Source organism: Dermacentor silvarum, chromosome 4 (assembly GCF_013339745.2).
Source record: "Dermacentor silvarum isolate Dsil-2018 chromosome 4, BIME_Dsil_1.4, whole genome shotgun sequence".
In the NCBI taxonomy this organism is placed as follows: Eukaryota; Metazoa; Arthropoda; class Arachnida; order Ixodida; family Ixodidae; genus Dermacentor; species Dermacentor silvarum.
The window spans coordinates 53,611,784-53,627,830 of NC_051157.2; the positions used below are offsets into that span (position 1 = coordinate 53,611,784).

The 16,047-nt window shown below is 41.6% G+C and overlaps 1 protein-coding gene across 1 annotated transcript in view; it reads left to right on the forward strand.

The window, feature by feature from the left end:
• Window positions 1-4,698: 4,698 nt before the first annotated feature.
• Window positions 4,699-16,047, forward strand: part of LOC119450047 (transmembrane protein 131-like) — an 87,792-nt gene continuing 76,443 nt past the window's right edge. The window contains 8 exon segments of the mRNA XM_037713401.2: window positions 4,699-4,850; window positions 8,121-8,185; window positions 10,305-10,336; window positions 10,456-10,539; window positions 12,258-12,381; window positions 13,791-13,904; window positions 14,353-14,475; window positions 15,118-15,198. Of these exon segments, the coding sequence (XP_037569329.1) occupies window positions 4,730-4,850; window positions 8,121-8,185; window positions 10,305-10,336; window positions 10,456-10,539; window positions 12,258-12,381; window positions 13,791-13,904; window positions 14,353-14,475; window positions 15,118-15,198 (744 nt within the window). The 5' untranslated portion in view covers window positions 4,699-4,729.

Sequence of the window (16,047 nt, forward strand, 5' to 3'; positions counted from 1 at the left end):
GACACTATATAAGGAAGGGAGCCCCCTCGAAAAGTTTAAACCTGAGGTACACACAAGTTCGTTTCAGATCCCCGAATGAGACACTGACAATTACACATGGTGATGTAGAGTCAATATTCACCACGTATGCGAGAATGTTTGAAGAAGCTTTGAAGTGCTTCCATTGCTTTATCGTGCACTACTTCTGATGACCATGGGCCTAACACCTCGGTAAGTGGAAGAGGACGGTGTCAGTCAGATAAACAGCTTTTCAAACCAGAGAAAGATATTACTCGAAGCTCCACCCTGCAAAACTGGATTAAGTATACCGGTAATATTATCACTTGGAGCCTCGACACTATATAGGCTATAGTCACAGAGACGTTTCTTGCAGTGTTTGATTTTCTAACTCAAGCAAAACGATTAAAGTGCTAATTATTGTAGCTTTCTTCTACCCTTCAGATCAGCATTCATTTCACTGAAATTGGTTTCTCCAAATTCTTTATTAACATTCTATTTACTCTCCTTGATTGTAACCTCTCTTAAAATTCACACTTCAGTTATTCTGACTGCTCACTCCCATATTAGTCTAAGTATTCCAATATCTCCTTTAGGTTTATTTCTTTTACTTTGCGTTTCTGGTTTTCAAATATGAATTTTCTTGAGCTACCTCCTGCCACCCGATTCATGGCCCCCCTTAGTGGGTACGAGCCATGACAGAGGTTCATCATCATCATCAAACGGCTTTCGGATCCCCGATGCCTATTCATAGAGCCTGACGAGTTGAAAAGCTCGAAGCATTTAGGCAACGTCTCGCAGGACTTAGCAAAGTTCGAGAGGACGGGTAGGGGAGGAGGGGAGGGGGTAGGTATGGGGAATATACGGGAGAAATATCGGTATACAGGGTTCCAGTTCAGGCAGCGTTGGTTCAGGAGACGGACGCCATGGACCTGCTAAGAAAATTTGTCGCTCCGATCAAGGAACACAAGCGCCTGAAAGGCTCGCTGCCCACGAAAGTGCATACGCAGGCAAAAAAAAAAAAAAAAAAGTATCGTTTTCGCTCTAGAATTAATATAACGTTATTCGCCCGAGTGTTTTACGTGTTTTCGATTTAACGATGTTATCGATGTAAAGTAACAATTAGTGAGTCTCATCGGCTTCGTTAAATATGGTTAACTGAATAACAGGTAGCGCTGCAAAGCGAGGGTCATTTCGGCATGTTCACCACATTTTTTTTCTTTTCTTCTTATTTCACGCCTACCTCGCATACTTCAGTGTATTAATTAAACACAGAATATTTATTTTTTGTCTCTGTCCGAATAACTTGTATTTCTTACAGCGCACTGCCATATTTCTTCTCAATACTTAGAAACAGTATTTCTAAATATTGAGAGGAAATATGGAATGAAAGTTATTCGGACTATGTTATTTTTCGTATTTTTTATTATTATTATTTTTTTTAATCCGCGAGAGCATAAATAGGAGGTGGCTGAGGAGGGCTGCCGCTGACATACACGCCTAACATGTGCAAGAGCTAAACATGGAATCTTCGACGTCACGAAGTAACTCGGGTTCGTTATGCCTGTTTGCGGCAGGCAAGTTAGGCGCCACGCATGCATGCGTGGCGTGCTGGCCTCTGAAACACGGGACATCCGGGGAGTTTCGCAAGTGGTGTGATCAATAAGAGGATCGCCACGCGACAAATAGAAAATCCGTTTCCGTGCGCGTCAACGCGACCGCTAAGCTGACTAAGCCTCGCCCTGCATGTGACAACTGCAGCGACCAAGCAAACGGTCGCCGAAATTGCTGCCCGCGATGACCGCGGAAGCAGCTATAAGGCGCAGCGCGCACGTACCCTTCGCAGCTTTGGTCACGATTATGTCGTGCGTCTCAAGAAGCACTTTGGCTGTGCCCCTAATGGGCCCGCCGCTTTGACTGCGCTGGCGTTCTATCTGCGCTTTATGGAGCCGCCCGCAGGCGACGTTATCTTTACGATCAGGAAATATAACTCGCCTTCTACATACCCGGCAGACAGCCGCGGAGCCCGCATATCTTCCGAGTACGAGCACAATCCGCGCGCCTAATCCCAAACGTAATACAGTATAGCCCCACTTATTCGGCTTTACACGAGAACCAAAGGGAGAAATGGTACGTAACAAGCAGGAAAATGTAAGAGCCGGGGAACTAGAAAAAAAAAAAATAACGGTAGACGCAGTAAGTTTTTTTTTCTTTTTTTTTTCCGGTACTTGAATATCGTTTGCTCCACCAAACTTTGTCCTGGAAGGCTCAAAAGATATCAGGTTGATGTTATCGTTATCACGGAGGCGCGTTATCATCGTTTTATTCTAACTGATGGTCTTGCAGCCACGCCCTTCCGCTTATAAATAAATAAATAAATAAATAAATAAATAAATAAATAAATAAATAAATAAATAAATAAATAAATAAATATAACTGCCCTGACGAAGAGAGTTCCGCTCTCGAAACTTGGCATAAATAAATTTTTCGTTTGCCACAACGTCTCCATTGTACCATCATTTCTTCAAATAACAACTGGCCCATTGATCTCCTACCTTCTCCTTCTATAGCTGAGGTAAGCACCGGTTCTTCTTCGTCTTCTTGCGGAAACCTTAGACGAGAGAGTGCGGTTATGAGTCTCTAAAAAGAGGATGAAGTTTTTCTTTTTTAATATTTATTCCTACACTGCTACACAGCTACACATTATAAATGTAACGGGAGCCCGATCTCACCCTGCCGAGAGCTTCTAAGTCTCACACACCATGCGAATTAAGCTTTGGGAAGTAATAACCAAAGTCCAAATGTGTCCTTACAGATATTCACCTGGTGCCCAGAATGTGACGTCAGCACAAATTTTTAATTACGAATGACAATTATAATTCAGGCATGGTTAAATTATTGGGTAGCTAGTTGGAACGATTCCATCTGTAATGAGTTATGAAAGTAACACAAGATGAAAAAAAAAAAGCGAACTTCTTGCGGTTGGACCGTGACCCAGTCATTGTACACACACACACACACACACACACACACGAAAGTGAACCGGGGGCCCGATCTTTGTTAGTCATATCATAAGAAACAAACAATGACACCTTGATGTCCTTGGGGTCATTGTTTGTTGGCTTCTAATGATATGACTAATATATATATATATATATATATATATATATATATATATATATATATATATATATATATAATATCAGTTTCACTCCGTTTCGCTGACAGCTCTCATTCCAACGTCAGATTTTTCTGAAACGGAGCGTAGTCATACACAATCTTTCAGCAGCCTATAAGTTTGCATATTTTACATATAAAGCACATAAAAACTGTGCAGCCCACGTATACCTAACAGTAGCGCGCGGTCGGGGGGCCGACCTGTCCCAGACGCCGTCGGCGCGCAGAGGGGACGCATCTCACTCGGCAGCATAGGAAGGACCCTCGCGAGGGCGGACGCCTAATTGAACACTGCACCCGCAGAGAAGCCGTCGTCGTGTCAAGGTCGGAAACAGAGCGCGTGCCAATTGCTCCAAGGGAGCAACGAGTCTTGCTGGCGCTAACACAGTGCATTCGCTGCTGCCTGCGACGCCCGACGAAGAAGTGCTGCACCGTGAGAATGGGAGAGGAAGAAAAAGGATAACGACAAAACAACCGCGCATACGAAAACGAAACTAGTCGTTTGTGCACCCACTACAAGCGGAAATGCAATGTATAAACCACGAAATTTGCAAGAAACGGATATATTACAATGCGTTGGAGAGACAAACAAATTGTGCATCTGCCTACTCTCAGAGTCCAGGTCGACCCGCCCTTATAAATTTTGGACGACTACACCGGTACACGTGGTCGCGCACGAAAGCACCGAAATATTCACCTACGTGTCACGCTTCACTGCGAGGCAGAAGTGCGCTGCGAGCAGGCCAGTAAACAGGAAACCGCGAACTTCGCAGGCGTGGTGTGAATTTACGAAAGTTTCGCTTGCCGTCAGAACTTTCACTAGACTTGCGTGCAGCGTGGCGTAAGAGCCACGGGAAGAGTGCACGAAACAATCTATGTTTTGCATCTGCACGGCGAATTGTAGATGCATTTTCTTCTCGTCTCCTAGCTTTTAATAAAATACAGCTGGGAACGCGAAAATATTGGAAAACTGATGCCGGAACGCGCAAGATGCATTCATAAATGTTCGCGGTGGCAAACTTCAGCGGAATAAAAATAAGCAGGGGCGAGACTATTTTTGTCTCGTTGGCGCCTCAAAATGTGACAAATCGAAACAGATGCGGTTAGATAACTTAAGCTTGCCTGCACATTAGGGCGCTGCCAATTCAATGTCTTTAAATATTTTGTTTCGAAGAAGGAGCAACTGTCATTATAACCGTTCAGGAGTCAGCGTCGTCCTCCAGCACGAAACCGTTATATCAGCTGACAGCGTGGTTAGACTTTTTCTTGTACAGACCGCACGCAGATATCGGTTGCTAATCATTGACACATATATGGTTATTCATCAGATTATAGCTTAAAATTTAATGCACCTGGTTTTATGCGTATTATACGCGCTTCGTAAATGAACGGTTCCTTACCTTTGCGGCGACAGGTCAGACTCCGCGTAGAGACGGCACCGTTTCGCAATCTGCGAGTTCTGGAATACGAAACTGAAAGCAATGCGAAACTGTCCGAAGCGGACGCTAAAACTGCTTTAAGAGAGCGGCTAGTTCAGTATGTTGCAGAATGCAGAATGGCGCGGTTGAATGTGATACGAAGTTGTGGGAATATGAAGCTCCATAAATTTCTCCTTTTTTTCAATGTCTTGGACATTGTCTACAAAGTTGTGCAGAGTGTTGACGGACACGCACAAGGCAAGTACATGCAAGCGTCACATTTATTTGCGCCACTCTAGCAGCGGGTTTTTGTCACCCACCCGCGAATCCAAAACTAGGCCTTCTCCACGGAGCTCTGCAGCTGTTCGCGTGATTCCGCGTCTCTAGCGCGCTGCTGCTTAGTGCGGACTGGTAGTGCGTAATGACGGACACACAGACAGCAATTAACGGTACGCAAGTGGAAACAAGTGCGGAAGCTCAGATTCCGCAACCGCGTACCCGAAACTGCAGCAAATCGATAGCGCTTCTGCCACTGCTGCGTTTCCATTTTCATGCCTCACGTGCTGACAGATGCCAGCGCTTTCCGAAACCACATTTGACCGGTAACCATTGTTTACAAACTTTGCGAAGCATCTGTGCCCTATTCATCTTTTGGCGTATGGCCAGACTACTATATTACGGCTCGCGGAGAGAAAATGCAGTGTGGCATCCTGGTCGCCGTGAAAGTATCGACCAAGCAAGCGGCAGTAGCTGGCGCGAAATGGTGCGTGCGTGCGTGCGTCTGTCCGTGTTTGTGTGTGTAATAGCTGAGTGTAGGGTTTTTCTCCAGCATGGTAGCACCTCGGTGGTTGCCGATTGACAATTTCGCCGTGTTCGCGTGCGCTCTCGCGCTTTTGTTTGGTTTTAGCGGCACGATCTTGACAGTTCCTTGCTCTACTAGGTTGGCGGAGGAGCTGTGCTAGCTGTGTGGATCGCGTAGGGCGCTTGCGCGCGGAAGCGTGAGTTTGTTACCGTGGAGCGCGGACGTTTCAGGCCGAATTTCGCGTATATCTTAGATCGTCCAGTGCCGGTCGAGTTGTGGCGCGTGATTTCTTTTTTTCCGCTTTTAAGGGCATGTAGCGTAGCGTCCACTTGCCGCCGTGCGTACGCCGCGGCATGCCACTTCGATTGACGAGCAGCAGCGTAGAACCGTGTACTCCTTTCTTTTTCTTTCTCCTGCCGTTGGCAAAGTCACCGCACTGATGTTTTTTTTTTTCTCTCTCTCTCTCTCTCCCTTCCCTTCTTTTTCGCGCGGCTGGGGTGATGTCGAAGCGCACCATTTAAGAGAGATGCCATGCGCGAACGCTTTCGCGTCTCGTGTTCCAGTTGCCGCGGTACTCGGAGCTCATCGTTTGAAACTTTGTAAAATATTGAAATTAGGAGGTCGCTTACGGCTGGAATATTCTCTTTTTGTCTGTCTCCTTCTTTACAGACGTGACCTTTCAAAAGCACAGATATATGCTAATACAATGACGAAGTTTATCGACAACGCCTATCGTCGCGTTCGTGTGATTTTATTTTTCGCAATAGATTCAGCGGTGCTGCGCCAAAAGCCTCACATTGTAGTGTTTGCGCCTAACGTGATGGTGTGCTGTTCCGATTGTTTGCCGTTACCTTGCCGTTACCTTGAAAAACGCGGATACCGCTTCTTCGAAAAGTACATGGGATTCGATCTTGCGCACGTAATTTAAACGGCAAAAATGTGAAACCTCTGAGCTTCGAGGAGCCTTTCCCTCGCTTTTGTTTGTATTCACTAGCACTCGACAATGGCATTGACTTTTTGTTTCAATGCTCATTGTTTTATTGTTTGAATGTTCTGCTATTCAAACCTCTAACGTCTATAATTAACTTTTTTTTTTTTTACTTTAGGCTAAATTTCACATGCCATTCACATTTATTTTGTGCTTTGGATTTTTGTTTTTTTGGGGTTGGTGCAGGTGCAGAGATTAAGCTGTTTTCGTATCAGAGTGCCTTGAGAAAGTTGCCATGCACTCTTGTGAGCTATTGATAAAGTGTAAAAATTGACAACATGCCAGCTGCGCACATGTGCACAGCTGTGTCAATGATTCACGAGCTTTCTCGCATTTTTCTCCCCATTGCATGTATCAAAGAGAAGGTTTTTGTACATTTTTTTATTATTATTCATGCTTGTTCACAGATATCATCTATCGAGACATTGCCATTGTGTGACCTTTGTAGCCCTGAGAATATTCATGTTCGATTGTCCTGTCAACTTCCATAGGCAACTTCTGGGCCGAGTTCAAAACCGACTGGCTAATATATTTCAAGAACACAGCACTGCAAATTTCCAGCTCCGAGTTGGGGCACAAGCTTACAGCTGTTGGAATACAGTGCTTAGACGATATCTGTTCAAGAGATCTTTTTAATCTTGTAAACAAATTAATTCAAGTTTGCAAAGTTGTATATCTATCTAACCATTCATAATTGTTTGTGTGTGTAACGTTTCACTTGCAGTTACACCCCTACAGTGTGTTGTGGTAGAACAGGCAAATTAATAATGTCGCTGCCCAACAATGAACAGTTGAACTGTCAATGTGAAAAATATTTCATTTTTTTACTTACATGTTACCAGCAGGCATGTTACAATTTTTTTTAAGTGGGATTTGCATTGAGTATGGTTAAGCAAATACATATTTTGACAGCATAAATGAATGGTCGCTGCTTTTCTGAGCCCATCCTTCCATGCTCTTCTTAATTCTCTGTCCGTGAAAGGAAAAAAAAATTGTTATCCACCCAAATTGTAGAACAAAGCTACAAAGGAAACCCACACAGGTTTCTCACAACGAAAGCCTCGCAGCTGAATAAGAATTCACCCTCATCCGGGATTCGAGCCCTGAATCAATGCCTTTCCGGGGTGGTCACTCTACCATCTGAGCTAACCAGAAGGCTAGCAGATCGCTGAGGGAGGGCAAATTAATCGACAACTGTATGACAATTTTTCCCTCTCATGCACTTTCCTTCACCTTGTGGGCTTCCACAGAACTGATTTGCCTCAATTCTTTCTCATGTAACTCGGAAGTTAGCCAAACCTGATTTTGTATGTTTTTGCTTTGAAGATTTGTTTGTTCGGTTACATCACACGGCTTTTTCTTTTTTCTGTATATTGTCTGGGCTTTTTCACTTTGTACACGCCTTGCATGTTTGCTCTTTATTATTCGTTGTGCACATTGTTTGCACGGTTTAAAGTAAGCCTGTCATATAGGAGCACAATAACATTGCCGTTGCTGTTCTCAAGTACTGTTGCATGCAAAAACTGTTAGTAAACCAAGTTGATATCTCTGTTTCTCTTATATTTATTTTTTAACATTGTTTCGATCTCTGGTAAAGTGTGCGCATGTTGTATGACTATGCGCGGGTAGGCTGAATTTGTTTCTTCAGAATAATTTGATGTATCTTGCCTACCTTGTTGTTCATTTTCTGTTTATCACTGTGAAATAATTTTTGTTGTTGTTGTCTGTGTTGTTTCAGGGTTTGTGGAGGCAGGTAGTGACATCAACGGACTAGTCGATGGCGTCCTTGCACAAATTTCAGAGGTGTGTAGTCCTCAATCGTTGACTCAGTTCCATCCAACTGTATTGACGTGAGATGAAGTCATCTGTGAATTTTGGGCCATCATAATCTTTCTTTCTTTTTAATTGGCACCAGAAGCTTATTATAGAGTGCAGATTTTAAGAAAAGGTTGCATTTCTTAATAATTTGTGGTCATAGCCAGTAACATCACACAACACTATCGTGTTCTCATATGATAGTGTAGGCTAGAAATTCGAATACCAGGCTGCGTAAATATTAAGAATTTTCTTGGGTGCCACAGTCCATAAATATCTTTACTGACTGTACCTTAGTGACTAAAAGACAACTTTTTTCTAAGCACCACATTGCTGTGCTGTAGCGTCACATTTGTGCACGAGCATAGTAAAGAGTTCAAGGACAACATTGGCTTCCAGCTACCTTGAACTGTTTCACAAAAGAAGACTGTGGTAAAGCACGCAGGAGTTTTAAAGCAAAAAGACGCAGGTGCTGGAAATATTAAAATAGATGAGCAGGAAGTCATGAGGCTTACCTTGAATACTGGGTCATGCTGCTATTTTTACTACAGCAAGGTTGTTCTTGATTCAGGTTGCGCAAACGAAGTTCCTCTTTAACTCTTTCTGTACCGAAGGAAATTAAAAAACTGTACCAAGTTCCCCAGAGATTTCCAGAAACATGGCCTTATGATGGCTACACTCATCAGTCGCAGAGAAAGGGTTAAAGGTATTCCTGGGTGCCTTTTTACAAGCCTGTTTGAGCTGGCACTCTAGGCGCTCGTAACACAAATAGATAAGGTGCATTTCACCTTGGAAAGTGCTGAGTGAATGTCTTCACCGTTTTATTGCAACAGGCCATGCGTGCTGCCTATGAATTCCATGTTGATAAGCTTTGACTCCTGTCAGCAGGCAAAAAAAAAAAAAAATCCAGTTGCAGTAAATGAAAAAAAATAAATATATATATATATATATACATATTTTTAGTTCGTTTTGTTTTTTCAACGCAAGGGAGGAAGACTTTGAACCACTTCACTCAGAGAAATTGTGCGTCCACCCTTTGGAGATATGATGGGTGTGTAATTGGTGGCGATATGCTTGATTTGAGCACACAGAATAAATATACTGGTGAAAGTGAGCTTGCGTACTCAGCTGCAAAAGCTTGTGGGACACAGTTTCCATGAGAGATCTGAATATCTGTGTTGTCAAGGCACGGCACTTCTAACTTATTGACTCACTGTGTGGGTTGCAAGAACTACTGCAAAAGGAAACCTTGAATTTGAGGTTTTGTGCACATGTTTCCAGGAATTGAGCTTTTTCGCTAATCGTGTGTCTTCTGATCATTGTGCTTGTGCACTTCCGCAGCATTTTTTACAAATTCAGACTCTGGGAAATTCCTTGTGTTGTGCTATGGTTACTTGGGGAAGACAGCCTGTACAGATCTGTGCGACTAAACAAGGACACTTCAGGGCTGCAAAGTTGGCGGAATACTCAAAAAGTGGACATTTAAACAAGAGATGTGCTCGAAAAATTAAAATAAGATATTTTGATATGAAGTAAGAGACATTTCGGGCAATCAGCAGAAATTTCTGCCCGCCATTTTTCTCAGACTGGTTCTCAAACCTCAGTTCTGGTTTCCTTAGACTGGGGGAAGCATTATTACTTTTGCACACTCACGCTCCTCTTGATAACCATTATTTTTATGAGCATCATCTATGTATCATTCAGGTGCACGAGAGGCTTTGTGACTGTCAACAAGCCAGCATTCTAGCTGCTACTATAGGGCAAAATGCCAGTTTGCACCGTCCTTATGGAACAAAGTCTATGAGGCCTTTAATAAGCAGTCAACATTTTTAGCAATAACAGAATTTTTAGTATGAACCGTAATTTCATATTTTTTAGCTTCTACTTTTGTATATTTCAAACTTAAAAGATTGACCGGTTTGCGCACATGTTAACTGCTATCTTGTTAATAGCACATGTCTTAATTATTGCTTTGTATTGTGATTTGTGCTGTATAACTGTGTGTGAAGTTATGATGTTGCAAATGCGGGCCCTATTATTTTCGGAACTTAACAGCCGAATAGGGGTCACCTTTGTAATGCTTATATGCATGTATGTTTCTGTGCAGCCATCGGCAGTTAGCAGTTCGTCGCCTGTCAGGTAAGAAAAAGTTTTATGAGAGCTTTCTCCATTGCGAAAGCTATACCATAGAGGAGAGGAAAATAAAGAGGCTTTTCAAGACTGTTTGTGAAGTATTTTTTGTCCTTTGCCTTGCACAGCTTTGCAGACTTGGAAGACAGTAGCACAAACATGTACGCAAGCCCGATAGCATTTGAGCCTGCTTTCATGGACTTCAAATCACAGTAAGTTTGCAAAAGCTTAAATTTAAGCTCACAATTATTTCAGAAATGACTGCAGGAGTTGCTGTGGTAAGGTGACTGTACACTTCTGTGTTTAGCCCATCAAGCTAATTATTGAGTGAATTTAAACTTTTTAGTTAATGAGTAATCCACTTTTCTTTCTTTGATGAACAATGAGGCCAATTCAACAGACTTAAGAACTGTGAACCAATATTTTTTGAGTGTGCAGGTTGGAATGGCTCACTAAGATGCGGCACTCTTGTCTGTTTTTGTTTTTGTTGACTACTCTCTAAAATTTGAAATGTTTATACCTCCTGTACTGCCTGATGCTGAGGATGAATTTGTCCTTTTGTTATTCAGTTTTTTGTGGATAGATAATATCAGAGGGATGCATAATGCCAGGCAAATGGCAACAATAAAGGTGCTACACAATAACAGTGCTGGGTATTTATATGGCTTCTGACCATTGTGCATATTTCTTAAGATTCCAGTTTTTTTTTTTTTTTTCAATCATTCATTTCATTTTACATTGTTATGTTCTTGTATTTGACAATGAGTGGTTGATCATAACAGTGGCTCAGGGGCAGCCAAGACAATGATAGATAGTTAAAAAATGGAATTCATTGCTACAAGAAACAGCTGCTGGTATTCTTTTGTGCTGGAATGTGTTGAACACTTCTGTGCCCTAGTGTTCTAGAGGGTTAGATTAGTATCAGAATTGTATTACGTACGCAATACTCTACATACACACACTACTGTATGCAGGAGGAGGTCCTATAGTCAGGCGAAAGAGAGGACCTCCCATAACATAAAATTCAAAAATTCATTCGATGCAATGAATGGCAAAATAAGTCTCTAGGCTAATTCATAAATACAAGTTGGAGAAAAGTGCAAAGGTTGTGCTTTGTTGCGAGTATGTATATGTATGTATACGTTGCGAGTATGTAGACGGCCTTAGTCGTGGGACTGCTGGAATGTTATAATGCATAGGGCTTGGTTTTGAATATGTTGCAATGAATGTAAGTGTGAGACGTACACATTATCCCAGGACTCCAGGAGGAAATTATATAATTAATATGGCTGTGAATAAAAGCATATTAAGGAGAGATGAGGACTGTCGACGTTAAGTATATGCAAACTTTAATGAGTACCCAAATGCCGTAGGCTGTCTGTGGAGGGAATTAATGTGTAGCCTATGTGCATTAAATATACTTCACGAAGATGTGGTGTTCTTCATTTTCGGCAGGACTGAATATGGATATCACCAGTCATGTATGAAGGTAACATTATTGCCATAATTGTTCAGTACTTCTCTTACCAATCACAAGATACTCGACCAGCCACATGCAACCGTTCTTTGCCTTGAATTGCCAACAAAATCAGCTGCTCAATATGCTCTGCTGAACTGCTCAGACAACCCACCAATGGTGTCTTTTATATTCAGTGATAACGTAATGTGTGCCATGACTCAGCGAGAAAAGAAAGGCACCTAAAGAAACTGACGCAGAGTGTTTCATAGCTACTTTAATTCCAAAGCTGCTTAAGCATACTGAGATTAGGCATTTCATTTTTGCTACAAATAGTTGTAACTGTTGCTTCAGCAAATGAATTCAACAGCATTTGGAAACTGCACCTGTGAAAGAATAAATCACATTATGCATATGTTTTTGTCTGCTTTGAATCCTTCCTTATTGGTATTATTTGTTGTGCTCTTCTCCTAGACCATTAAGTATGCCTGTGCGTCGACGTGTTGTTGTGAAGAATCTGAGTCCTGAGTCGAGCATAGAAATGCTGTCTATTAGTGGCAACACAGCTAACTTTCACTGTTCCTTCTTTCAAGAAAAGGTATGTTGTGATTAATTACCCATGCTCCTTCAGTGGCTTGTGTTCTGGCAACCATCTATTGCAAATCTGGCTTTTGCATCGTTATGAAACCTAATCATTAATGTCTTCAATAGACTCGCTTTGTGTTCTATATGATTTGTGTGTAGTGAAAAAAACACAATAATAGGTGATTAATTAACATGTGCTGCTTTCTTATGAAGCAAGAATCCAAGTGGCAGTTTGTTTATGGGGTTATGATTGTCATAGCTAAGACTAGCTGAACTTTTGAAGGGATAATTTTTATGGCATAAGCATCAAACTTCTGGCTCAGGATTTTAGCGCAGTGTCGTTTTCTTTTCTGTTCATTTTCAGACATTTCTTTAAGATCACACAAGCACGTTACGTTTGCACAGTTCTTTCTCAATAACTCAGCCATGTTGCAATGCGGTAAAAAGAAAAGTCATATATCTGTGCGAAGATGACAGACTTTTTGAGTAACAGTAAGGGCTTGTGATTTTCTGACTCCGCTTTAGGAGTACTGAGAGGACATGTTTGATGCCATTTTTTTGCTTTAAATGAAGGGCCAAACACATTAAACTTCAGAAAAGAAAATATTGCCGACCAAAGTGCCCTAAATAATTAATCTAACTAAATTGGGTTTCAATATCTATAAATAGGTGAGTGATGTCATTATAATACACTGTTTTTCGTTTGTGATTGTTGCAGCGGCCACATGCAAGCATAACCAGAAGAAACATGCGCAGTACTCTTATATTTTTTTTTATAAGCAACACCATCATACCTAGCCATATTGTTAAATGATGTCAGCAAACCTTGCGCTGTGTGTTGACATCACAGTAGTGTCAGTGATGCCAGGTCTGGTATTGCGATACTACTTCAGTACCAAATTGAAATATTATGTTTCCCAACCTTTATACTTTGTGTGATCTTCTTACATGCTAGGAGCTTGTGAAATAGTTTCTATAGCTTTGAAAATGTGTCAGTACTATATTAAATATGTTAGTTTAATACCTGAATCAGTTTGCGTCATGATTGCATTCTAATATTGAATGAAGGACTAGAATGGTGATGAGTGTAGTGGGGATGGAGCAATGCATTAACATTGCCTTCCACACTGGCAAACCTGAACATAACATTTAGCTATATTAGCAAAAAAAAAAAAAAAAAAAAAAGTGTCCCTGGTGTGAAGGTGTTTACAGAAGTTCTTGATGTGTCTCAATTTTGTGACCTGTGATCATTAAAAAGTAAAACATACACTGGGTACACCTACATGTGACTGCTGAGGCGAGCACATGGAAACTGTGCACCAAGTGTGCCAAGCTTTAGGAACATTTCTAGTTCTCAACTAGTAGGGGACAACTACTATTGCTGAATAGTAAGTGTGCCGTTTTTTACTTCTGTCTTAACAGAGGATATCACCAGGTGGAAACACCACATTTGACATTGTGTACCTTGGAAGGGAGCGGGGACTAGTTGAAAATATATTATTTATTCACACATCGTTAGGCTCCTTCAAGTACCAGGTGAGCCCTCAACATTCTGATTTCAAGTGCCTGGTGAACATTTGTCAAGCTGTTCCGCTGTAATACCACAGGGAAGCTTAAAGCACTTGCTTTGTAAAGTGCAGGTGGCAGATACTACTAAGTTTGTTCTGCCCAGCACAGAGCTGCGATATAAGCTTTTGCCTAACGATCGTGTGCTTTTCTGTTTCTACATAAAAGCAACAGCGACCACACCTGTCACTTCAACTTGATAAGTTGCCTGAAGCATTCCCTACCTCATAGTTTTGCTTAAGACTAATTTTGTTTTTGCTGTTGGCTGCTGTGAACAGTGATGCTATGCAAGAAGACTTTTAAAAATATGCTATCGTGTCTTCTTTAAATTTGTGTGATCAAGTGGAAAGGCATTTCGGTGGTGAAGTTTACACCATGTGCATTTATTACATTTTAATCCTTCTCATTTGATGCTCAGGTGTCGGCCTTTGGAAAAGAGAATCCGTACAGGTTACGACCGTTTGTTGGGGTGCGCATGCCTCTCAACAGTAGCTATACGCCGCTCATCTACATGCACAACCCTCATAGCTCCACCATTCAGGTAACACGAAAAGCCTTGCATAAATTTCTGTGTGTTCAAGTTAAATTGCGATAATTCTTAATCTTGTGATTAACAAAATTCGGTTATAGTAAGTAAGTCTGGGAATGTTGATTTGTTTATGTTGTCAGTACTAAAATTTTAAGGCTAATTCGGGTTTGAATTAAAACTTTGCTTTTCCGTGGGTTAACATACTCTACATTTTAACTCCTTGACTTGCATGATAGCTACATTTAATTTTTTTTTTTATGCTTTCTACGTGGCAAGAAAATGCTGACAAATAACATTTAGCCTGAAAAAAGTGCACAAGAAAGTCCCGAAGGCGTAGTCAACTGCAGTAAGGGAGTTAATTACATTTCTCTTCCTTTATGATCTTTGATTGAAGACAGTTTTTAATTAGCCATCAAAGAGATGAAAGGTGGTCAGTTCTGCACTACGGACTTTAAACAGAAGAACTAGTTTGAGGATTGAGCAGCACATAACTGTGGTGATAATTTTGGGGTGCGTCGGGAACCCCTTGCCCTCGCCCCGGTTATGGGCCTGCTACTCTGCACCGTGTATAGTGCCCGAATAAGATTTTTCCTGTACAAAAGTGTGACATGCTGCTTATGTCATTTCAGCTAATTTTACTATAAATTGTTTCAGCTAACTGAAATTTACTCCAGTGGTGGAGATTTGCACCTTGAAATGCCAAACGGTGAAAACAAGATCTCAAAAGAACTTTGGGTGAGCTTTCCTGCTCTGTCCATCATTGTGTTTTTCCCTCTTTGGTTCTTTTTTTTTTCTTCTGGATGTGCCTGTCGTATTTGCAATGCAAGGTGCTAGGGCAATTCTTGTGTAATGCCTATGAGCTGTGTACAGAAAACTTCCTTCAAGGCAAACTTTCTTGACAGTTCAGACAGATTCTCTGATAACCTGAGCAACTTGTGGGCCTTTGTTCACTTGAAGTAAGTTGGATGTAAAAATACCTGTGGGCTTAGATTTAGGTCTATGTTAAAGAGCCTCAGATGTTCAAAATTGATCTAGAGCACTTCACTATCGAATCCATCATAGTCCGAGTGCTGTTTCAAAATATGTTATGCTTTGTTGGCAATCATCAATCTTGCATAGACCTTCCCAATGAGAGTTTCCTGGACATCGCTATACTTCCCTCTGAGCTGTTGTGAAACCGCTTGAGCCCCCCCTTGAAACCACTGCAGAAGCTGCAAAACATGCCTTCGTACTCATGCGCAACAAACAGTCCAGAGAAGAGGTTGCTCTCTGCCTTCCTTAAAGAGGTCTATAATGAGTGCATTTTTGTTAACCCTTTAACTATCAAGTCTGAGCTGTGCTCGTCCTAGCTGTTTGTACTAATATCGCCATGGACGAGCTGTACTTGTCTAGGCCACAGCTCCTTCGACTTTGCCTGCTGGAGGTGAGCTGCGCTAGTCAACTAAATTCGCATCGTGCATGTGAGCTTTGGTACTGGAACATATTCTTCAATGCTTTTGATTTCTTTAATTATCATTTGTTCAGATAATTACGTTCGAACCTTACACGTGTCCTGAGGGAAAGGGTCATTTTCAGGTCAGACGT